The sequence below is a fragment of the Paralichthys olivaceus genome, chromosome 13 (genome assembly GCF_024713975.1).
Source record: "Paralichthys olivaceus isolate ysfri-2021 chromosome 13, ASM2471397v2, whole genome shotgun sequence".
NCBI classification, from domain to species: Eukaryota; Metazoa; Chordata; class Actinopteri; order Pleuronectiformes; family Paralichthyidae; genus Paralichthys; species Paralichthys olivaceus.
This window is the reverse complement of record NC_091105.1, coordinates 24,785,757-24,811,255: the sequence shown is the minus strand read 5'-3', so window position 1 is coordinate 24,811,255 and position 25,499 is coordinate 24,785,757. Positions and strand designations below refer to the sequence as shown.

Genomic DNA, 25,499 nt, shown 5'->3' with positions numbered 1-25,499 from the left:
CAGACAGAACGGGCCAATCAGGATCTGGGGGCGGCCCTGCGCTGCGTGACAGCACAACACCCGGCTTCCTGGGCCATCCACCTTCCCTGGGTTGAATATGCCCACAACTCCCTGGTCTGCTCTGCCACAGGGATGTCTCCCTTCATGGCCGCCAATGGCTTCCAGCCTCCACTCTTCCCAGCCCAGGAGACTGACGTGGCAGTTCCATCCGTCCAGGCACATCTCCGACGCGCTCGTCGGGTCTGGCGCGAGGCTCGGGCAGCACTCATCCGCACCACCGCCCGCAATCAGCGATTGGCCGATCGACATCGCACCCCTGCTCCTGTGTACCTGCCAGGTCAAAAGGTCTGGTTGTCGTCGCGGGATCTACCCCTCCAGACGGAGTCCCGAAAGTTGACCCCCAGGTACATTGGACCGTATGAGGTCGATCGGGTCATTAACCCATGTGTGGTGAGACTCAAGCTTCCCCCTTCATTAAGGATCCACCCTGCTTTCCACGTCTCTCTCCTCAAGCCAGTGTCCTCTAGCCCTCTAAGCCCTCCGGCCGAGCCCCCTCCACCCACCCTGGTAATAGATAACCATCCGGCCTACACGGTAAGGGCGGTTTTGGATGTACGTCGGCGAGGGCGGGGCTACCAATATCTGGTGGATTGGGTGGGTTATGGGCCGGAGGAACGTCAATGGGTTTCCCGGTCTTTTATTCTTGACCCCACTATCCTCACTGACTTTTACACTCGTTTCCCGGACAAGCCTGGTAGACCGCCAAGAGGCGGTTCTTGAGGGGGGGGTACTGTGGTGATTTCTGTTTGGTGTTTTGTTGTGGTGTCTCTCCCCCTCCCCTTTTTCTGTTTTCTCAGTGCAGGTTGTGTGTGTGGCAAGGGGGCGTGGCTGGTTCCTGGCTGCAGCGACGAGGCGCACCTGATCTCTATCACCTCATCATCCCCACTATAAACGCCTGGTCCTGACTCCACTCCGGTGCCAGATTATTCCGTCCCGTCCGGTATCTTCATGTGCTATCGATGTCCTCGACTCCCGTGTTCGTTTTTCATGGATATCCACTAACCCTCGTATCTCCTTCCTTCTACCCAGTCTTTCCGTGCGCCTCGCTGCTCCTCCCTTCATCCTCGTCTCACCCTGGATCTTCGAGCCAGCCTGCACCCTGCCACCCCAGCCTGCTCCTGTTTGTGTTCGTATAAATAAACTCTGTTAATACCGCAAACCTCCTGTCCGCGTCTGCTTTGGGGTCCAACTCAAGAACTAAGCTTAACACAATCTCTAAATCTATCTATCTATCTATATATATATATATATATATATATATATATATATATCTTATTACATATCTCTAACACCTTGGGTCTTCTCCTTCCCTCCTTGGTCCATACTGTGCGGCTCTCCGGAGCCCGTCCTGGCTCGGGTCCTGATGAGGGAGCGACCTAGTGAGGTTTATTCCACCTGGGAGTTTTTCCTCCCTGCTGTTGCTCATGCTTGCTTGGTGTGGAACAAGTTGGATTGTGTGTTTCTTAAGATCTTGGACTTTTGTGCACCACCCTGAGACAACTGTTTGTTGTGATACCGTTCTATATAAATAAATTTGATTGATTGATTGATTGATCTATCTAATCTATCAACCCTTGACCGAAACTTTGAAAATTTTATTATCAGCCTCATCCATCCAAGCCTGAAATCACATAAACCAATTCATCTAGTTATCATATATCGTCCGCTTGCCCCTTAGTCAGAATTTCTATCTGAATTCTCTGAATTTCTATCAGAACTAGTTCTAGGGACAGATAAAATAATTATAGTAGGTGATTTCAACATTCATGTAGATGTTGCCAACGACAGCCTTAGTTCAGCTTTCAAATCAATAATAGACGCGATTGGTTTCATTCAACTGTCTGAATCACACTCTTGATCTTGTTCTGACATACAATATAGGAAAGTTATCAAAACTTTACCCCACACTAGTTGATAACTTAGTTAATAGTACAGCAGCTTCATTAAAAACAATCCTTGACGCTGTCGCCCCTCTAAAAAAGAAGAAGGCAAATCAGAGGAGATCAGCTCTGTGGTATAATTCTCAGACACGTGTTCTAAAACAGACATCGAGGAAAGTAGAGAGGAAGTGGCGTTCCATCAATAAACATGACTTTCACCTAGCCTGGAAGGATAGCTTGATATGTTACAAGAAAACACTTAGGAATGCCAGAACCTCTTATTATTCATTATTAATTGAAGAAAATAAGAACAACCCCAGGTTCCTCTTCAGCACTGTAGCCAGGCTGACAGAAAGTCACACCTCTACCTCTACTCTATTTCTCTAACCCTGAGAAGCAATGATTTCATGAGCTTCTTTACAAATAAAATTATAACCATCAGGGATAAAATCCACAACCTCCTCCCAGTGAATAGCACACACATACGTAGATACATTGTCTGGTCCTGAAACCATAGAACCAGATTTATGTTTGAACCAATTTTATTCTATTGATCTTCCTGAACTGACCTTATTAGTTTCATCATGTAAACCAACAACTTGTCAATTAGACTCTGTCCCAGCTGGACTTTTTATGGAAATTTTCCCCCTGATTGACAGTTCCATATTATTTTCTGATTAACATGTCTTTGTTAACTGGTTATGTACCTCAAACTTTTATGGTAGCTGTTATTAAACCTCTGCTTTAAAAGCCCACACTTGATCCAGAGGTTTTAGCTAATTATAGACCCATATCAAACCTGGCCTTCATTTCAAAAATCTTAGAAAAAGCAGTTGCTAACCAGCTGTGTGATTACTTATATAGTAACAGTTTGTTGGAAAACTTTCAGTCAGGATTTAGAATCCATCACAGCACAGAAACAGCACTATTGAAAGTCACTAATGATCTTTTCGTGGCATCAGATGATGGACTTGTCTCTGTACTCGTCCTGTTGGATCTTAGTGCAGCATTTGACACCATAGATCATAAGATCCTGTTACAGAGACTAGAACAACATATAGGGATCAGAGGAACTGCACTAGACTGGTTTAAATCATATTTATCAGATAGATTTCAATTTGTTAACGTCAACAATGACCCCTCCATGCACATGGAAGTTAGTCATGGAGTTCCACTAGGTTCTGTCTTTGGACCGATACTCTTCACCTTAAATATGCTCCCCTTAGGCAACATCATGAGAAAGCACCACATACACTACCATTGTTACGCAGATGACACCCAGCTGTACATTTCTCTGAAGCATGATGAATCTAATCACTTAGTTCAACATCAGGAATGTCTCAAGAACATCAAGGCCTGGATGACCTAAAACCTCTTACTTCTAAATTCAGACAAAACTGAGGTTGTTGTAATTGGCCCTAAACATCTTAGAAAATCACTGTCTGAACAGATAGTTACCTTGGATGGTGTGAGCTTGGCCTCTAGCTCAACTGTGAGGAATCTTGGAGTTATGTTTGACCCCGACATGTCATTTGACCAACACATGAAACAAGTCTCTAGGACAGCTTTCTTCCACGTGCGCAATATTAACAAAATTAGAAACGTCCTGTCTCAGAAGGATGCTGAAAAACTAGTCCATGCATTCGTTACCTCTATACTAGATTACTGTAATTCTTATTATCAGGATGCCCCAGGAAATCAGTAAAAAGTCTCCAGTTGGTCCAAAATGCAGCAGCACGAGTGCTGACAGGAACTAAAAGGAGAGATCATATCATTCCTGTCTTAGCTTCTCTACATTGGCTCCCTGTAAAATTCAGAATAGATTTCAAAATCCTGCTACTCACATTTGAAGCCCTTAACAATCAAGCCACTTCATATATCAAAGACCTGATTATCCAAATAGATCACTTCGTTCACAAAACATAGGCTCTCTTGTGGTTCCAAGAGTCAGTAAGAGTAGAACAGGAGGTAGAGCATTCAGCTACCAGGCTTCTCTCCTGTGGAACCAGCTCCCACTCTGGGTTCGGGAGGCAGACAGAATCTCTGCATTTAAAGTTAAACTTAAAACGTTCCTTTTTGATAAAGCCTATAGTTAGTTCTGGATCACGAGAGTCCTGAACCATCAGTTATGCTGCTATAGGTCTAGACTGCTGGGGGAACTCCCATCATCCACTGAGCACCTCTCCACTTCTCTCTGCCCCCCAAATTCATTCATTTATTTTAAAACATGTCAATGACTATTTCACTTTGTACTCCCATAGTCTCTCTCTCTTTTTTCTCTCTCATTTCAGATATCTCTGACCCCAGAACAACAACTTTTACTATTACTAATTACAATATCGCAGTAATTAATTATGATATCAATTGTGTCTGTTATCAATAATAATTAATAGTCTTTACACTGTTGTTTACATTTCAACAAGTGAGATCTGATCCCTGATGGCGCTCAAGTGTCCCTGGTCTTTCTCGCCCCACCTCTCCCCTACTTCCCCCTCCCCACTATCCCTCTCTCTTCTCTCCCCTCTTTTCCACCCATCTCTCATCTCCTTCCCCCGTTTTCTTTGCTCACCCCAACCGGTCGAGGCAGATGACCGCCCCCATTGAGCCTGGTTCAGCCAGAGGTTTCTCCCTGTTAATGAGGGAGTTTTTCCTCTCAACAGTCGCCAAAGTGCTTGCTCATTGTGGGAACTCTTGGGTTTCTCTATATTTTGATGTTAAGGTCCTGGCCTTTTATGTAAAGTGCCTTGAGATAATGTATATTATGATTTGGCACAAATAAAATTTAATTCAATTGAATTGGACAAATGGCGTAACTCTGACTGCTCAATTATCGCACTGCTACTTGCATTGAAATGATGACGAGTGACTGTTGTAACTTAGACTGAAGAAAACCAGCCTGAAGTGACTTTGCTCAACTTTGCGAAGCCTGAAACCTGCTTATTGCGTCTTTTCACTTGAAATTGGACCAATTGAGCGGCCTCCTCCTAAGTGCCAATCACAACCATTTATCTACAAAGGGGCTAGTTTCATTGGATAACTGAGAGACCAAACAACTAAAATGGCTAACGCTAATGTGGAGTAGTATGTTCAATCAAGGCAGCATTAAACAAACAGAAAATGGTATATTTTAGCAAAAAAAGACAAACACTGCACACTGTTAAGATGTTTACATTTTTCTGTCACTCTGTGATAAATCGCGTTTTGCTCTGATAATTTGTTGGCAAATGTGGATTTATCTGGTGATGCAAGGTTTAAATCCTATAGGATTACCTAAAATAATGTGAAACTCATACAGCCAGTGCACCTTTGAACACACAAAATGACTCAGTCCACTTCCAGGTGTGCAGTGTTGTTACAAATTGGTGTTTTGACTTCACAAATGATCATGAGCAGAGAGCGCACACACCTGACAAAAGTTTCAGTTTGTTCTCCATCTAATCACTTCCAGAATTAGTGTTAATTATGTAAATGTGAACAGCATAAATTCTAAATTCTGTTCCTGGTGATTAGCGCAAAATTGCAGTCCATTTCAGTATACTTCCTGAAAAGATATCTTTGTTCCAAGCAATTATTATACAACTGTGAGAACTGAAGACCCAGTTTATTCTGAGCACCAGTATGCACAGTTGGTAGCTAATTACAGTGCACAACCTCTATTATTAGACAAGCTTGTTTAAGTCTTTTTTTCAAATTCTTTTTACATTGACTGAATTAAAAGCATTGCTTTTTCTCTACTTTTCTCATTAAATATTCTATTCCATGTAAAAGCCTTGGAGAGGTTGTCTTTAGAAATAATTAGAGAAAGTATTAGAGTGTATATGTATATGTAAAGTATTAGAGTGTATATGCATGAACTGAGGTGAACTGGATTTTATAACTATACTAACACTAATAATGACTAAATAACTAAATCTATACTCTCTCTCTCTCTTTCTCCCTACATATTTATATATATTAGAGTTGTTGATTTTATAATGTTACACAAGCATTTCAAGATGAAGATGTCATTGCTGTTTACCACATACATCTATCTCCCTCCCTCCCTGATTACCTGTCCACAGCGATGGCAAGTAGGCTGCACATTGAAGCAACAACAGAGATGCAGATCATGGAGTCAAACACATTGTCCATCTGCCGGATGAAGTGGTCTTCCACCACCAGCTGTCTGTTGTTCAGAAGGTAAATGATGATGGACTCCCAGGCATTGGATACACTCACCAGCATGTCTGCTACTGCCAAACTGCAACAACCGCACAGGTTACATCAAACTTTGATCACAGAGATAGGTGTTCACAAGTCTGTACATGTGCTTTCTCCCTGTGAATGCAGAATCCTGTCCTTGCCCTCCCCCTGTGAAATTACACAAATATGTAGGGTATATTATTTAACCTATGAGATACAGTGTGAGGCAACAGTGCAAACCATGCAGTGATCGATCCATACATTCATTCATTTATCTGTTCACCCAGCCATCCCTCCATCCATTTGTCTAAGCATCCATCTCCACCTATCCAGGGTCAGGTATACAGTGTACTTGGTAGCAGGCTAAACTGTGTATTCCAGACATCCCTCCCCGCAGCACAATCCAGCTCTAATTCAACTATAACTCCACCCCAAGCCAGATCAAATATATGATCCTTCTGGCGGGTTCTGGGTCTACCCTGGTATCTCCACCCAATTAGATAAATTAATTCTGGAACCACCTTAACTGGCTCTTCTCAATCACTCAAAACCCTGACTCAGATGAAAATTAGAGAGAGAAAGAAAGAGAAAGAGAAGTTGTTAAAGAGGAGAAAGGAAGAGCAGGTAGAATTGGACTAACATTAAGTCCCTGTTATGTTCAACACAAATAAAACTGACTGATCTCATTGCAATAAAAGAGTATATTGTATCCATGACTACAGAGAAATATGGAATTACAGTGAAACCTACAGCTCCATTTAACCACATCACAAACTAAAATAATATTACCTTGTAAAAAATATATAATTATCATGTTGTAAAATAGTTGTCTAGTGTTGTATAAATTATTATAATACTGTTCGATTCAAATTACTACAAGGAAGATGTATATAATCTTACAAAATGTAAGTCACAGAGAAAGAGAGAGACAGTGATTACAGAGGTAGCGAGAGAAGAAATAAAGGAGAAAATGAATTACGTAAAGTGAAGAGACTGTGAAACACACATTCAGTAAATGCATCTCCTCTGTTAAAATAACAAAAAAATAGATTTCTGACCCAGGGCCCCATAGAGGGCAACTTAATGTCAACTTAAAGTTGAATCTCACAAACTACATGTGAAATTTTAATTTCTTTACTCAAACTGCAGCTTTGATAACAACTGGCCAACATGTAAACAGTTAGAACTCAAATCTATCATCACTCTTTGTGGTGACAATATTTTATATTGCATGTTGACCTCACCTGCAGACAAAGAAGTACATGGGTGAGTGGAGGTTCTTGTTCTTTACTATGGCTGTGATAACCAGGATGTTCTCCAACAGGGAGATAATACCCAGGATCAGAAAGACCTGAGGAAGAAAAGACACAATGCGACAATAGTAATAGTAAACATTAGTAATAGTAAACATTAACAGAAGTGTAGCAGTAGTGGTTTTCAACCTGAGAGCGTGGGTCCCCATTGGGGTCACAATAAAAGAAAAGAAAAGAAAAAAATTAAGGGGAGAAAAGGAATAAAAAAATTACCAGTATGAAGATGAATTATTTTTTCATTCATCCTGAGATAGACTGGAGTGTTTTACCTTATACCTGAACTTATTTGAATTATTCAAATCAATCTAAACTGCTTATATATATGTATATATATAGTCACGCAAGGTGGGATCACAAGCAAGAATTGCTTGGCTATATGGGTTACAAGTCAAAAACAAAAAAAAACAGCCGATGAGAGTATGAAGGTAAAAGCTGCAGCAGAAAAGCAACTGTAACTGTAACAGTTGAAGAGCCAGTGTTTAAGATTTAGGTGGAAGGGATCTATTGGCAGAAATTGAATATAAAATCAACTCTGTTATTTTTTCACTAGTGTATTTCATCTCAAGTGTATGAATTGTTGTCTTCTTCACCTTAGAATGGGCCCTTTATATTTAAATACTTTAAATGTACATTGGGAGCAGGTCCTCTCTAAAACACCTTTTGAGTTTTGAAGGCAACTTAAGGCTGCCACAGGTTCTCTTTCATGTTTGGAAAGGGAGGGTGAGGTGAGGGGTATTCAGCTGCAACATGTAACTTCATCACTAGATGAAGTTATATATCACAAAACCTTTAATTGACTGAAGCATAATAGAATGGAGTGCTGAAGAGCACAGATTATTTTAAAGTATAATTCTTAAAATGAATGTACGAAAATAATTCTGTACCACACAAAAATACACACCTCTACAGCAATGTGGACCTGCTCGCATGCTGCAGGTTTAGATGTGCTCCTCTTGTCTGGTAGCAGTGGAGGTGGCAGGGTGTAGTTTTGGTGATAGTAAGTGTATGCCCAGGTAGAGTTACCCATCAGCACCTCCTCCTGATAGAATAGGTCATGAGACTCATTCATCTTTACTGTAGCTCTGGTCCAGATCATTGCTGCTCTATTTTGAAAGGCATTTTTCAAGCAGGCTGCAAAGAGAAACAAACGTCAAAGTTAGTGGCCTCATACTTCAAATAATAGTTGTGTGTGGAATGTGGAATGTATGATGTGAGTTTTGACTGCAAAGCTCAGATATTATGTTTTTTTCCCTCCACACCTCAATTGTCAATCAAGTTCAATACGAACTGTCTTGTGCCTCTCTAGGGACACATAATTTGACTCTTTGGACTTGTGTGATTCTTATTATTTCCTGTTTTTGATATCACTTACTTTTGGGCCACTTGGTTCTTTTACATTCTGTCTTAATCTAGCTTCCTGTCTTTTGTGATTGTCTGCCTCACCCTGATGTGTTTCACCTGTGTTGTTATCCTTGCCTCCCTTGTGTATTTAGTCCAGTCTGTGTCCCAAGTCAGGGCGCAGAGGACATGTTTTACTCCAACCACAAAGGCTGGAAAAATATAATTTCATCGTTCAGTAGGCCTGCTTGGAGTGGTTATATTTACTGCAACTCAAACCCCAAAATTTGAAATATATAGCTTTTTCACCAGCACACAATGAATGCTGTGATAGGTTTGCCTGAGAGGGATCCACCTGTTGGATCCTTGGTTGCTCTGGAATGGAAGGACTAATTTTTCTGCTGTTTGTGGGAGCTTTTGATTTGCGACAGCCTAATTACACCACTGTGACACATTCAGTCTTCAAATGCAGTCTTGGGAGGATGCAGCCCCTAATCTGGGACACAGCTTCTGTGCTCCTGCTCCTCTTTGTCAAAATTGTCAGTTTGTGTCATAATCTTGTTCTTTTCTTTTGCGACTGGTCAGTCATGTTTCATATAATATTTTAGACTTTGGATGCTGTGCCTACATATTTGAGAACCTATTCATTTATTGATTTGCATTTATTCACTATTCGTGTCTGCACCTGCCTTCTTCTATCCTGCATACAATTACAATTTGTTGGAAATCAGTTGCCTATTTACACATCCTAAAGGTTAGAAAGCAAAATTGTCATTACTGATGAAGTCTAGTAGTATTCTCTTGTACTCTCTAGTAGTAATGTTTTTGATCTTTAGTTTCTTCAAAGAAAATATCAGGCTTTTAGCTGCTGACTGCTCAGTTAGGCCGCAAGCTGCATCTCAAAAAGTTAGAAGTTTAGAAATGTTTGCAGAGAACATGCCTAGTCCTAAACATTTTTAGGTAGTATAATTATTTAAGTGTGCTTAAATAAGACATGTTTTACATTTTTTAAATGTCAGACTGTTGTTCCCCAGGTTTTGAGCAATTATAACACATGCAATTAGGCAATGGTTGCTGGTATCTTGCACAAAAACTGCACATGTTTGTAACTTAAACAGAGTTTGTTATTGTGAGATCTATCTTGGCTGATTCAAAATGACTGCTATTCTTCAGTCATGTAGGACTAGAAACCCCCTTCTGGGCAAATGCTCAGAATAATATATTCAAAACTTTTTTTAGCATTAGAATTTCACATGGATCAATACTCTGTTTTACTGTCAGTGCATGATTATACAGTTATTTCCATATCTGAGACTCTGCAAAGTAAGGTCAAAAAAGTCACAGAACATTCTCTGACAATACCTGATCATGATTTAAAATGATACAGAGATGTAATTTCATTCTGGGTGGCTGTATGGATCATCAAAGTTTGTTTTGACCATTTTGATACAGTTATAAAAGAACGAGGTTAAAAGGCCCTGACACCCCTACGGGAAGTGAGAGGGACACAATAAGCCTCAGTGTTTAGGACCAACAGCTGATAAGATTTGATAAGATAAAATCTGAAAGACGAGTGTTAACTCTCCCCTGCAGGCAAATGCTATCATCACAGCCACCCCTAGCTAACTCAACTCATGATCGAACTAATGAACACTCACTCCAGTGAACTCAAATGACTCAATGCCAGGTGCCTATGTATTTGCGTATAAATTGAAAAAATTCTCAGAAGCATATGGTACATGAAACATTTCATGTATGAGGTGGATTAAAAGTGTCTCTGGGACGGAATGGGAAAAGTAATTAAAAGTGCTTATAGACACTGGGATTATCTTAAATTGTTCAAAAACAGTAAAGACAATAAAAAACCACTAAAGCTTTATCTCCTGAGCCACAGTCACCTGCTATATTTTTATTTTTTCATTATTACATTTCAAGCAGCAAGGAACAGAAATATCAATAATCACTATAACTAACATGCCTTGTCAGAAGTGACAAAGTGATTCCCAAAGTTTAGATTTGAAGTGCTGGGACACCCAATTTAAGAGTCACGCTGATTAAAGGACCTTAGTTCACACCAGCTCAGACACTTGATTAAATTATACAATGCAAGAGAAAAAAACAATTAACATGAATGTATAGAATGTATTTTCTGTTTTGGCAATCATATGTTTATTCAGAAGATTAAAATCAATGAAACCTAGAGTTAAATCCATTAAAGCCACTGCGGAGTAAAGCAGAACTGTGTTCTCAAATCGTTCTATCTTCACGATCATTTGGACATGTGAAAGGCTACATATCAACTTAGGTTAAATATAAAAGTCACTAATAAATAATGAAGTGTTTGTCATAGCAGCTCATCATTGCTAATGATCAATAGTGTATTTAATTTAATTAATCCATTGTGACTGCTAAAACAAGAGGTCGCTCTGTTATTATGAGTTTCTTTCGATAAAGAATTTTCTATCAATAAATATTTCAAAACAGTATACGATAAGAGCAGAACTACATCCAAATGCTTCCCAGAATGCCATTGGCTTTGCGGTTTGAAATAACAAGCATGTCACTCCACATGGCCATCCACTTAAAAACTCCGATAAACTATTAACTTGTCCCATACTCTAGAAACAGTTGAGTAAGGAAGAAAGAGTAGCTCAACCTAAACGAAAATAGTGCATAGGAAGTTTTTTGTCTCAATCTTGGCTAAACTAAAATTACTTCTCCAGATTAAAAAAACTCTACAGTGTCTGGCCACAGTTTATATGCTCAAACTGCTGAAAATCATCAATAAAACAAAAAAGCTGTCCCTTAAAAGACCTTATTGCTTCAGCTCGAAGATCTGTGTGCTCCTGCATCCTGCATCCTTTCAGTGTCCATAGTCAGCAGTGGCGGTCGGTCATTAGAGGGCACTAGGGCACAGCCCTCCCATGTGGAGAGTGTTTTATTTAAAAAATAAAAAAGATTATAGAAAAATCATTAACATTAGCAATGATGAATTATTTAAGTAACTGAAGTAAGTTTATAAAACTTGTTCTGAATAGTTTTCTTACTCTTGTGATCAAAAACATTGAGCTGAAGCTAAATTCTAGGACTGTATTGTAAATTGTTTTCTAATGAACAATAAGTATAGCAACTTCTGTATGGATACGAATAATTTAGTTGGTTGAACAGATAGCAGATGGCTAAACAGGACTCAGCAGTTCACTTCAGAGGTGGCAAAAATACTCCCATTCTTTACTCTTTTAAAAGTGCAGATACTGTAAAAAAAAGAAAAAGTAGAAAGTACTGATTCAAAAACCTTTAACCAACTAAAAGTAAAAAGTACAGGCTCTGAAATGTACTTAAGTACAAAACTATAAATTATTTTTTTACTTCAATCATACACGGTGCCTCTTTAGATCACTCAATAGTTTTCCTCTTTTGTTAACAACCTCCTTCCACGTGTATTTTTCATGTTTCTAAGTGGAGGGTGAGGCTAGGGGTATTCAGCTGAAAGTGAGAGCATTGTTGATATTGTCCATATGTATATTAAAATTTTCTTTCTAAAGCCTGCAGGTTGAATGTAGGAGCCCAGAAGCACTCTCTCACTAGTTATAGCAGTATAGGACAGCCAAAAGAAAACAACAAAATTGTAATTACATACTCATGGTCATATAGGTGAATTTAACATCTTTTTAGGGGTGCTTAAGCATTAGGCAAAGCCGACCTTTGCCTAATGGTTAAGTCTGCCTCTGGGTTCACCAGCCACACTGCCTTTGCTTCCTGCCCTTCTCTGTTCTCTAACCTGTTTTTCCTGCTCACGTAAATTGCCATTTTTGCTTCACCTGAGAGGTAATTAAGAAAATGCCACTTTGCTTTGTTACATTTGTTGTAGCCCGCTACATGATTAAAACCTTCTCAGTTAAAACTATGTTAAAGGGACTAATAAACATTGTTAAAAGTAAGAAGAAACTCTCTTAAAACTCTGTAAAAACATGGAAAACAATCTCATACAGACCACAAAATGGACTGTTAAAATGTATCCATAACACACGATACAGGTTAAGTTCAGGGTTGAAGCTATTTTATTCACCCTGGTCAAAACACCTGCTGGCCTGGATGCAACGTCCTTTCCCTGGCCTTCCTGTCATACCATGTCTTCTGGTTGGCTTGCGCTATCCTCATGTGCTCCTGTGCAAGTACCATCATCTGTTCAAGTCTTTCTCTCATCTTCACCACATATGAAACAACATTCTCCTGCTCTGCAACTGGCTTCTCCCAGTGCTTCCAGCGGAACCCTCACTTGGCGACCATAAAGAAGCTTGAACGGTGAGAATCCTGTTAAGGCCTGTGGCACCTCACAGTATGGCAACCATTGGTCCCAATCGGAGCCTGTGTGGGACACAAACTTCCATGGCATTTTCTTTAGAAATAAACCTCTCCACCAGTATGTCTGTCTGGGGGTGGTATGGGGTGGTCTTAATACCTTTAACCCTTAACAACTGATAGACTTCCTGCAGCAATTTGGATAAGAAGTTTGTGCCGCAGTCTGTGAGGATCCCTCTAGGTATGCCTACCCGTGAAAACAACTGAAACAGACAATTTGCAACCTGTCTGGCCTTAAGGGGTGACTGTGGCTGAGGGGTAGAGTGGCTTCAACCGGAAGGTCAGAAGTTCAATCCCCAGTCTTCCCATCTAAACCCTATACAGAATTTTAAAAAATGCTGCTAATAGATGCACTGTATGAATGTGTGTGGGAATGGGTGAATGGCAAACTGTAGCAATCCTACTACGGGATTTTTGGAATCCTAGGTGGCCTGCCCAAGGAATAGACTGACCTAGCTCCATGACCTTGTGTGTAAGGCTCAGTGGGAAAGCTAAGGCCTCATCTTCCCCTGAAATAGAGAATGCTGTTTTAAAAATGTGTAACAAGATGGTAACGTCGCATCAAACTCGGTGCTCCTCACTCCCCCCTCCCTTCCTGAGCGTGAAAAGAGCTACAGTGGCCTTCATGCGTCAAAACCCTGGATGACCTCACTGAGCTGACTTCTCTGCAGTGATTAGGAGGAGTCTATAGATCGATAAATATCCACTAATGTTAACTGTGTATTTCGTATGTAAACAGTAATTAATAGTTTACATGAAGATGATATGTTACCATGCTGTGGTAGTGCTTTATTACTGACTTTAGGTAGCTGAATTAGTTGAATGATAATGCAGGCTAACAATGCTATTGTGGGCTAACATTAGCACACAGACTTGTATAGCCTGATAACAGGGAGACGGCGTTAGCAGGTGACACATGTTTTCTCCGTTTACACACTGAAACAGCAGAGAGCTGTACTGAGGTGAGCAAGAGAAGAGGGGAGATCCTGGAGTTGCAGCAGTGAGGAGGAGAGACTGAACCACTGGGAGCAGAATGAGGCTACAGGTTTGTGTTTGTATTATATTACTACATGGTCTACTTGATATCAACAAGAACAATACATTAAGTGTTTTTATACCACAGCTCTGTGTTCATATATTACTGAGTAATGTTACTGTAACTTGAGCTGTGCAGTGCACATCAGTCACTGACTGTAAAACTTCAGAGACACCACTGAACAATTATTATATGAATACTGTATGTTACAGGAATATTTTCTTATTGTTTTGCATATGTGGGATAAAAACATTACATCCTACAGCCCCTAATAACTGACATTATCATATAACCAACATAGTATAGAGCTAATAAAAAGCCTCATACGAGTTTCTCCTTTGATTACGTTTTCAGACACTTATTGAAGAGATGAGTGTGGACTTCTTATGAACTGTAGGGACACGCCGTGTCTCGACAGCGGCGGCAGCCATCATCTTCTCCTGTGTCTCAACAGCAGCGGCAGCCATCATCTTCTCCTGTGTCTCAACAGCAGCGGCAGCCATCCTCTTCTCCTGTGTCGCGACGGCAGCAGCAGCTGTCATCTTCTCATGAGTCTCCTGTGTCTTCACCACAGCGGCAGCTGTCATCTTCTCCGGAGCCTCCTGTGTCTCGACGCCAGAATCAGCTGCCATCTTCTCCAGAGCCTCTTGTGTCTTGGCTGCAGCCTCAGTTGTCATCTTCTCCTGAGTCTCTTGTGTCCCGATGGCAGTGGCAGCTGTCATTTTCTCCTGAGCCTCCTGTGTCTGGACAGCAGTGGCAGCATCAGCTGCCATCTTCTCCAGAGCCTGGATTGTGTTTTTCTTGCGTTTGGATTCATGTTTTATGTTTTGCCCTCGCTGTGTTCCTCTCTCTGTGTTCCACCCTGTGTTTCAGACTGTGTCCCTCTGTCTTCCTATCAGTGTTCCTCTGTGTTCATCTCTCTTTCCTGTTTTATTTTGTAATCTCTGCTCCTTGTGTGTTTTCCCCCTGGACTTCCTGCCCTCTTCAGAAGGTCTGGGAACCTTGGCTCTGTGAGTGACTCTGGGAACTGTACACAAAAGGGAAGGCTTAGTCTGTCTAGTTGCAGGGCATGCATACTTGTTGCACTGGTAGCAACGTGTCGAGCCTAGCACTGGAAAAGGGCTGGTGCTAGAATAAGGTCTAACCTGAACTTGGCCGTAAGTCCAATGGGTGTGAAAGGGGTCTTCTGAGTGAAAGGGGTGTGAAAGGGGTCTTCTGCTCCCAGTTCTGTCTGACAGGAAAACCTCTGCAAGGCGGGTAGCTTCTTCTGCAGACTTTAGGTCACATTCACAAATCCAGACTTCTAGTTCTGGGCCCACCATCCTCAAAATTATTCCAGAATCAGCAATTCAGAAATATCTTTCACCGTGTAGGCCTCTGGTTTGACCCATTTGTTAAACATGTGCTTTAAATGTATATACAACTCCATGGATTAACATCCAGGGAACGAAATCTTGTCCTGCTGGTGTTGACTGTGATTTCATATTTAGCCAGGATGCCTTCTTTTCACTTATCTGTTGGCCAACAACAGACAGTGTCCATTCTTTCAATTGTGTCTGTGTGAACTGGTGCAGCATGCTCCCCTATCTCTGCTCTTAGCGAGTGGACTCTTATTCCATCAGCTTCTCACCGGATGCATGAGATTAGACCAGAGACTCAACCATGCTTGTCAAATTCTCCAGTCTCCAGAGTGCCGGTTGCTGCGGCCCCCTGCTGGTCAGCTGAAGTACCTGGCTCCCCATCATCTGGCTCTTCACATTGCTCTGCCTTCCTTGCATGCCTGGTCATTGTGTTTTCCTCAGAGTGCTATCAGGCCTTTTCTTCTGACACCACTTGTTAAAATGCCTGAGCGGTCGAGGCATCCAGAGAGGAAATACACATGATTCAGGTTCAGCTCAGGCTTAAAGCTATTTTATTCACCCTGGTGTACAGGTGATACAGCACATCCTCAGACTGGCTGCCTTTTATATAGCGATGGCTGTCGATAACTTCAACTGGCAAATACCATCTTCAAGAAGCGCACACATAGCCCCCAGTATAAATATACAATAAATATTCACACAAAACCATTACTAAAATTTACATTCAATTAATAAATATTTATCCACAAAACCGTCCCGAGTAAACACTAACAAATATCATACAAAAACCTACTAGTTTGAATGAACTCCTCCCTGTCTATTTCCTTATTAGTCTAAACCTCCCGTAACTATTAAAAAGGTATTCGTGCCCCCGGGGAAGTCTTTTGCCTGAACACCCTGTGAGAAAGGAGAGCAGACAGAGGTAAGTTAACAGTTAACCACACATCTCAATTTTCCAATACGTCAGGCCACCGGGAAATGTATCGGTGCTCCCGATGGCTAGTCCGCTCCTGGTGGGAGGTTAGCAGTCCATGATTTTGGTCAGTTCGCTCTGTCAGAATGTTGTGTGCAGGTGGACTCAAAATGCAGAAGCATTAAAAGTGTCCTTTAAATAAAGCAAAAAAATAACACTATAAAAGAACAAGATGCAAAAGCGAAAAAGGATTACAAAAAACGAAGATCCAAAACTCACATTCAAGAAAACACTAGGGGAACAGGAGGAAGAAGCAAGAGACGATGATAAACTGACTAGTGAAAGATGAGAAAGATGACAAACTGACAAAGACAAAGGGAAGCATAGACTTATATACACAAAGGAGGCAGGGTTGACTGAACACAAGTGAAACACATTAGGAACAGGTGCAGACAATCACAAGGGTGAGAAACAGGACAAAGGCATGAAAATAAAGTTACAGACACACAAGGAACATAATTTCAAAATAAAACAGGAAGCAGAGAAGTAGGGGAAAACCCTAAACACAAACCTAAAACAAAAAGAAAAGCAAGTAAAAGTCAATAAACCAAAAAAGAGTCCATAATCAAGAGTGTCTCAAAGCCTCTCAAGCAGGAAGTGAGGGCTCAAGCAGAGACAATTCAACATCATGAACAGAGACTTACCTCCATCACTGGGGGCTTGCAGGAGATCATCGCTCATTTTGAGAACAGCCTGGGGTCTGTCCGTGACCACCTACAGAGGCTCACCACCTCCACGCCTGCTGCTGTTCCTGCAGCACCAACCAGTTGGCAGGCTCATTCACCTCCAGCTTCCGAGCCATGATTGCCACCCCCGGAACCCAATTCTGGGTCCCCTGGAGCCTGTCTGTCCTTCCTGGTCCAGTGTTCCCTCACTTTCCAGCTTCAGCCTTCTTCCTTCCCCACGGAACCATCACGAGTGGCATACATCATATTGCTTCTCTTCGACCAAGCCAAAGAATTGGGGACTGTTGAGTGGGAAAGACAGTCCTCTTCCTGCGCCACGGTCCAGTCATCTCCGCCGAGCTCTGTAAAGTTTTGGACCCCCCCCCCCCCCCCCCCAGTCAAGAGGCTGCACGGGGTCTGCTTAATGACACCCAGAGGGCGCGGACCAATGATGTCACCATTAAGAGCAGGTACCCCCTCCCACTCATTGCCTCTGCTTTTGAACTGTTGCAAGGAGCCACCATCTTCACCAAGCTTGACCTCAGGAATGCTTATCATGTGGTTCGTATTAGGCAGGGGGATGAATGGAAAACTGCTTTCAAAACACTTAGTGGACATTATGAATACCTGGCTTTTTGTCTCACCAATAGCCCTGTTGTCTTTCAGGCCATGGTAAATGACGCACCACTTGATCTGCTCAATGTCTGTGTGTTTGTTTATTTGGATGACATCCTCATCTTTTTAAAGTCTCCCCAGGATCACATAGAGCATGTTTGTCAAGTTCTCCAGAGACTTCTGGTGAACAAGCTGTACTTCAAAGCTGAAAAATGTGAGTTCAACGTGTCCAGGTCTCATTCCTTGGATTCGTCATCAAGAAAGGAGGTATCATGATGGACTCTGCCAAGGTGCAGGCATTCAGCCTGTGGCTGGTGCCAATTACTCACAAGGATCTCCCGGGGTTTGCAAACTTTTATCACCATTTCATTCGGAACTACAGCTCAGAGGCCACCCCTCTCACAGCTCTCACATCCCAGAGGTCTCCATTCCAGTGGACCATGACAGTGGGTAAGGCTTTTGGTGAGTTGAAACATGAAAATACTTCTGCTCCCATTCTCACATATCTCAGACTCCACTCGGCAGTTCGTGGTGGAGGTAGATGCCTCTAACTCAGAGGTTGGTGCCATCCTGTCCCAGAGGTCAGTAGAGGATCAGAAGGTCCATCCATGTGCCTTCTTTTCGCACACACTGTCCCCTGCGGAAAAGAATTACGACGACGGCAACCGTTAGCTGTTGGTTAAATTGGCTTTTGGAGGAATGGAGGCACTGATTGAAGGGAGCAGAAAAACCTTTTGTGGTCTGGACCGACCACAAGAACCTTGAACCTTGGACCGAGCAGTCAGACTCTGCTCTCCAACACTGCTTCAGCACCACGGAGTGGTGTGTGTTTGAGGAGGAGGACATAAACACACACACAGACGTGGTCATTTGCTACATCAGCAAATGCATCGATGACGTCATGCTGCGGATTACTGTACGAACATTCCCAATTCAGAAGCCCTGGATAAATGGCGAGGTCTGAGCTAAGCTTAAAGCTCGGGCTGTCACGCACAGTGCCGGTGATTTGGCTGAATACAGGAACTCCAGGTATGCGCTCCGGAGAGCTATTAGCAGTGCTAAAAGACAATATAAGAACAAAGTGGAGTCTGACTACAAGGGCTCCAATGGTAGAAACATGTGGTAGAGCAGTTGCACCGCCCTTAACCGTAAGTCACCCAGCGTTGTAGGAAGAAGGCTCACAGGATATTAAAAGACCCCCATCACCCCAGCAACAAACTGTTCTCTCTGCTGCCGTCTGGCAGACGGTAGCGCAGCATCCGGACCAGGACCACCAGACTCAGGGACAGTTTTATCCCACAGGCTGTAAGACTCATGAGCTCTGTGATGGTCACTACATCTGTTTATAGCAATATATTTATTTATACATTATATTATTCATACGCACAAAGAACTATATGTATTTATTTCGTTTACAATAATTCTCATTCTGTCATTATCTTTTCTATTCATCATATTTCTAACCTATATAAAAATATAATGAGTGCAATAATTCATATCTGTTCATACCTCCCCATAACTGCTGCTAAATCCTGACTGCACATGTATATATTTCACTTTGGCACCTTATAATGTTTTATTATAATGTTTTATTGGCACCTTATAATGGTTTTTTGTCTTTTTGCACTAGTTACTGACATTTGTACTTTATTATTTTATTTGCACTATTGGTATTGGTATTGTATTTGTAGTTACTCTTATTTTCTGACACTATTACATGTTGAGTTGCTTGAGGTGCCTGGGATTTAAGATTTTCATTGCCAACATGTACGCTGTATCTGTTGTGCAGATGACAAATAAAACCTTTGAAACCTTTGAATGCATCCACTCAGTCAAGTGGTTGAACTCATCCCAAGCCAGGCGAGCAGTTTTTTAACCGTTTTGACTTTTCCCTCTCCTACCGCTCAGGATCTAAGAACAGAAAACGTGATGCCTTGTCCTGCTACTTCCAGCCAGCCGTTTCTCCTAGAGACACAGAAGACATCCTTCCGCCCACCTGTCTCATTGGCGCCATTTGGAATTGAAGACAAGGTTAAGCGATCACACACTGAATATCCTTCTCCCAGTGCCTGTCCTGATAACCGCTTGTATGTTTCTGCCACCATGCGATCTCAGGTTCTTTAATGTGGTCACTCATGACGCCTTGCCTGTCACCCTGGGGGTAGTCTTGCTGCACCAGCGTTTCTGTTGGCCCTCCATGCAAGAAGACACAGGGGAGTTCATTGCTGCCTGTTGCAGCTGCACCTAGCAGAAGAATGCCTGACAGGCCCACTTCGGTGTATCTCAATCCTTACCTTTTCCTCATCATCCCTGGTCACACATTTCTCTGGATTTCGTCACCGAACTTCCCCCTTCTGATGGTAACACAGTCATCCTCACTATTGTAGACTACTTTTCTAAGACTGCCCAATTCGTCCCCTTACCCAAACTACATTCTGCCAAAGAAACTGCTGAGATTATTCTTAATCGGGTTTTCATCTGCATGGCCTCCCCTGGGACATTGTCTCAGATAGGGGGCCCCAATTTACTTCTCGCTTCTGGTCTGAGTTCTGCAGGCTCCTGGGAGCATCCATCAGTCTGTCCTCTGGGTTTCACCCACAGTCCAATGGTCAATCAGAACGGATGAACCAGGAGATGGAAACTGCGCTATGCTGTTTCTCATCCAGCAACCCCTCCTCCTGGTCCAAACAACTCATCTGGGTCGAATATGCTCATAAAACACTCCCCTACTCAGCCACAGGCCTCTCTCTGTTCCAGTGTTCCAGGAGTTACCAACCTCCTCTCTTCCTTGATCAGGGGCAGGAAGCCAGGGTCCCATCTGTCCAGGCATTTATCTGTCAGTGTCAACGCACTTGGATGCAGGCACGCTCCAAACTCCTACGTTCCCCTGACCATTATCCGTGCAACGTCAACCAGCACCATCGCTCTGCACCCCAATACACTCCGGGACAGAGCGTCTGGCTCTCCACTCGGAACCTTCCTCTCCAGGTGGAAAACAAGAAGCTGGCCCCCAGGTTCGTGGGACCATTCCCCATCTCCAGGATCATCAACCCTGCAGCGGTCTGCCTTCACCTTCCCTGGTCTATGTCCATCCCACATTACACGTTTCCTGGCTCAAACATGTCAATGAGAGCTCACTCCAACCCTCCTCCAGACCCCCATCACCCCCCCGACTCATTGAGGGTGGCCTCACCTACACAGTCCGCCATGTCACTAAGGCACGACATCGTGGGGCAGGCTTTCAGTACCTGGTTGACTGAGAGGGCTATGGACTAGAAGAACACTCCTGGGTTCCCACACGCAGCATCCTAGACCCATCCCTCATCAGGAAAAACCACCCTGACCAGCCCAGTGGGATGTCAGGGGCCGTCCCTTAAGGGGGGGTTCTGTTACAACTATCTACCAAATGCCTTGTGTCTAATCATCTCTCTCTGTCATTTCAGATCCAGCCACCCTCACAAGCCGCTAATCACCTCATTCCTGTCACCACACACACACTCACCTGCTCCACATTCCCTCATTAGTTCATCTGTGTATTTATACCGGTCAGTTTCGTTCACTCTCTGCCAGATTGCCTAGTGTGTTCCTGCCTAGATATCCCGCGTTAGATTCTATATTCTTGCCTACCTGTTTCTGACCTGACTATGACCCCGTTTGGATTTTCGATTCCTTTCTTGCCTGCCCCTTCGGATTTGTTTGCTATACTGACTGATATCCTGGTTTTGACCTCTGCCTGTGTTTTCTCTGCTCTTTGGGTGAATAAACAACGTTGACCACACTAAGACTGTCTGTATTGTATTGTCAGAGCAAAGAGGGAGAGAGGAGAATGGAAAGAGTGAGCAGGATGACAGAGAAAGAGAGCATGAACCAAGTAAGAAAGTGGACAAATAGTCAAAGACACGTTAGCTACGGTTTCCCCTACATTCTTTAAAGTGGACATCACACTAATTTAATACTAAGTGGATTCTCCCCAGTCACTTCTTAAATATATTTATATTATAATTGCTCTGTGTGTTGGCTTCATTTACTATCACATTATATGTTGTTTTGTATTTCCATACATTATATTTATGTGTTATTGTCAGTGCAAAGAGGGCAAGACGGCCTTTGGCTTATTTGACATGACCCCACAGAATTATGCAGAAGACTCCCTCTCTCACATTCTACAGGTATCTCTGACTCCACTATTCAGAAAGAACAACTATTATTATTCTGCTGCATAGGTGCAGCATTAGACACAATGAAAATGTGGTCACAGTAAATGGAAATGTTACCTGAGGAAAATATGAAATATCTAAATGAGAAGGTAAATAAAAGAACATTATAAATGTTATTTTATAAGTGTATAATTAGCTTTATTTTAATTTTAACACCTTTAAAAGAACACCTCCAAACAGTAGAATTTGAAAGTAAAATCTATTGATGTATTTCTGCTGTATTTCTGACTCTAATAATAACCTTGTATTGCTTCTTATATTACATTTACATAAACCTGTCTAATTTTGCATTCATTTTATTCTCCAATATGCAATTCATGTTTAATGCCTGTCATCACTGAGGAAGGCTCACACTGAAGCAGAGAGATGCTCCTGCTGAGCATCCTCTTACTCTGAATTGCATGAAACGCATTAATACTGAACAACACTGAGATCTCAGTTTGCAGTTGATCCCATGATGTGACTGACTCCAATGAGAATGACATGGATGGTAGCAAAACGTGATGGTCATAAGCAATTTTTCAAAGCTTTCCGGTGGTAAACTATCACAGACATTGGATTCTATTGATCGAGTGCATGGTCTAAATCACAATGAGTGCATTTCGGGTATGTCCAGATGCACTCTTAATTATTCATGGGTGTGTTTTGTAAGTAACATGCAATAAACCCCTCACAGTGTCATCTCCCAGCCCATTTAAAAGCTAAGTATACTTTCACCTTGGTGGACTGACAGTATAAGGACAGATTTTCCAGATCTTAAGAGATAACACTTCTCGACAAAGCAAATAAAAATGCTCTGGCACATGTGTCAAAGATCACCTGTTTGTGTAACAGAGTAAATAGTAAATGGTCTGCATTTATTTAACACTTTTCTGGTAATCCCTTGATGCAAAGTACAGATTTGCCATTCACCAATTCACACACAGTGCCTCAAGATAGCATTGCGCCAACACTGTCCTTCCACATTGTGGTTGTCCTACCACACCTAATTTTAAGACTAACAAGTGCATTTGCAACCTAAACAACTTGAAAAGAAACTTGCTGGCATTGCTTTGACCTCTATGTGCTGGGTGTAAGATAAGGACCATTAATCTTTAATGGTAAACAGCATTAACACAAGTTACAACCATGAATTTTTAACTTTTGGCCACAGTGTTGCTAATTCTTGGTGCTGCTTACTACTTACTAATATTATTTGATGCACACACACACACACACACACACACACACACACACACACACTCACACACACATAGTATATGTACCAGTTTCTCACACATATGGATTTATTCATCGGTCATGTTGTTTTATTGTGGAAATTAATAGATCACAATATATATGTAATATAGCAAATATAGCACCTTCCTTACTGAGCCAAAGTCACCTACATGGAAACTGGAAACATGGAAACACAGGAAACTCTATTTTTGTATTTAATTTTCAAGTTACTTGTTTGATTTAGATTCTGGGGCACTAAAAATACACAGCTTAATATTGATAAGAGACATGCAGAGCTTGTCATAACACAAGCACAATAATGTAACAGGCAGTTTTTGGTTCCTCTGCACAAGATGTGTTTCCAAGGAGCCCAGACTATTGAGTCAGTCAGTGAAAAGACATCTCCTCTCAAACTGAGCAGTGCTCACTGCTGCTGCACAACAGTGGCAACTAATCTTTGTAGTAAAAAAAATATTATCTCCGACCATTATTACAGCTTTTACATCAGAAAAAAAGAGAGCATTTCCTGTCAATGGCGGTGGCATCTGTTAAGTTTTCTCATTGCTAATCAATCAGCATTCATTTTCTCGGCTTTTGTGACACATTGAGCTGACATGAAACATGTTTTCACTCCCCTCAGCTCTGTGCCAAAATACTGCTAATGCACACTTTTTCTTGGCAAGATGTCATGAGACTGAGCTGCATCTGAACCTCCCTTTGTTTGTGCTTCCATAGGAAATAGCAAAGCATGTCAAAGGGAGGTTTTATCCGATCAATGCTGTGAAGACAGTCCTGCACATTTCATGATAAATCATAGCCGAAGCAAAGAGAATGAAAGAATATAACCATGATGGCCTCCTTTCTCAATGGACCCTGTTTGGATCCATATAATTATGTATTGATATAAAATTACAGGCAGGTTTTTCTTTTTGAAAAAAACTCATAGCTTTGAGGCCATTACAGACACAAGCTATTGTACTTAAGATGAACTGTGCTTACATGGACAGTTGGATTTGATGCAGAGTAATATTACTCTGAATAGGATTATTTTTTAACACATACATATTTTCCTAAGGCTTTGTGGGTTTATACACTATATAATGGTTGGCATATTTATCCTGCCATTATTGTGAGCCTCAAGACACCAAAATACCATCTCAAATATCACAAAGTTGTTACATTAAAATCCTGTAAATTGACCACAAGGTCTGCACAAACACAAAGTTTACATCATAGAAAATCTGAGATTGAAAAAACATGATAAAATACTGTGTCTAACCATCTATGTAATTACCAGCAATTCACTAAAATAGACAGTATGTTTCAAAAAATACAAAAATAAATACATTTGCAACAAAGCCATCATGAGAGACAAAAGATTTCAAAAATGACTCACCTCTCAGTGGAGCTGTGACTCAAACCGTTTCCACAAGTGGCTCAGATGGACAGGATGATGTTTCTGTCGAATACCAGACCTGTGGATTTACGCATTGTGATGCTGAGCTGTAAAAGGGAGGGGGAGAGAGAGAAAGAGAGAGAGGGAGTGTGGGAGGGATGGAAGTGGAAGGGTTAAATCCCTCCCACTCCCTTCTTCAGATCTGCTTGTCGTGTCCGTGCAGATCTGACAGCATGGACACGACAAATCAGCTATCAGCACCAAATTTTAGTCATCTCGCTCAGTGGGTTAAAGGTAGCAGCAGCCGGAAGCACAAAGCCTTCTCCAAATATTCTGTCTCTTAGGAGGAGCTCCATCTTTAAAGAATTTAGCCCCTATATGTGTGTTGGTGCAGAGATCCAGGCCACAGTGTTTAATGAGACAAACCACAACAAAGTGAATGTGTGTGGGGGAACTTAGAGTAGGAGCTTGTTCTAACAGACACAAACTGTGCAAGCTATTATTAATAGACAGTTCAGGACATTGTGCAGTCAAACAGCAACAGAGCAGTACATGACAACACTATTTAGCAGCATTATTACTGGTGCCAGACATTAATTAGTCAAAGAGTAACAAAGCTAACCTGCTGAATGCAAGACACAAGTTAACATGCCCGTATTATTTGCAGGTGTAGTATGTCTTACACCAGATGACTAATCAGAGCAGACTGGACTTTAAGGGAGGTGGGCAAAGAGCTAGAACCGTGTTTCAGACAAAGAATGAAAAGAAACGTTGAATGATATAAGACAAATAATATGTATTTTAAAGTAACCCTATTCTGAAAGCACATCAAATTAAGGTTATGAACCTACAAATGACCAAGGCATAGGCATATTCATTTATA

General features: G+C 41.8%; 1 protein-coding gene across 1 annotated transcript in view; it reads right to left on the bottom strand.

Annotated features, from left to right (window-relative positions):
- The window catches only part of LOC109631987 (melanocortin receptor 5), a 36,564-nt gene extending 11,794 nt beyond the window's left edge, over window positions 1-24,770 (bottom strand). Inside the window, exons 1-4 of the mRNA XM_069537469.1 lie at window positions 24,617-24,770; window positions 8,337-8,566; window positions 7,367-7,473; window positions 5,992-6,180 (exon numbers count right to left, since the gene is read on the bottom strand). Coding sequence (XP_069393570.1) covers window positions 5,992-6,180; window positions 7,367-7,473; window positions 8,337-8,531 — 491 coding nt within the window. The 5' untranslated portion in view covers window positions 8,532-8,566; window positions 24,617-24,770. The remainder of the gene's footprint in view (window positions 1-5,991; window positions 6,181-7,366; window positions 7,474-8,336; window positions 8,567-24,616) is intronic.
- Between the last annotated feature and the right edge of the window lie 729 nt (window positions 24,771-25,499).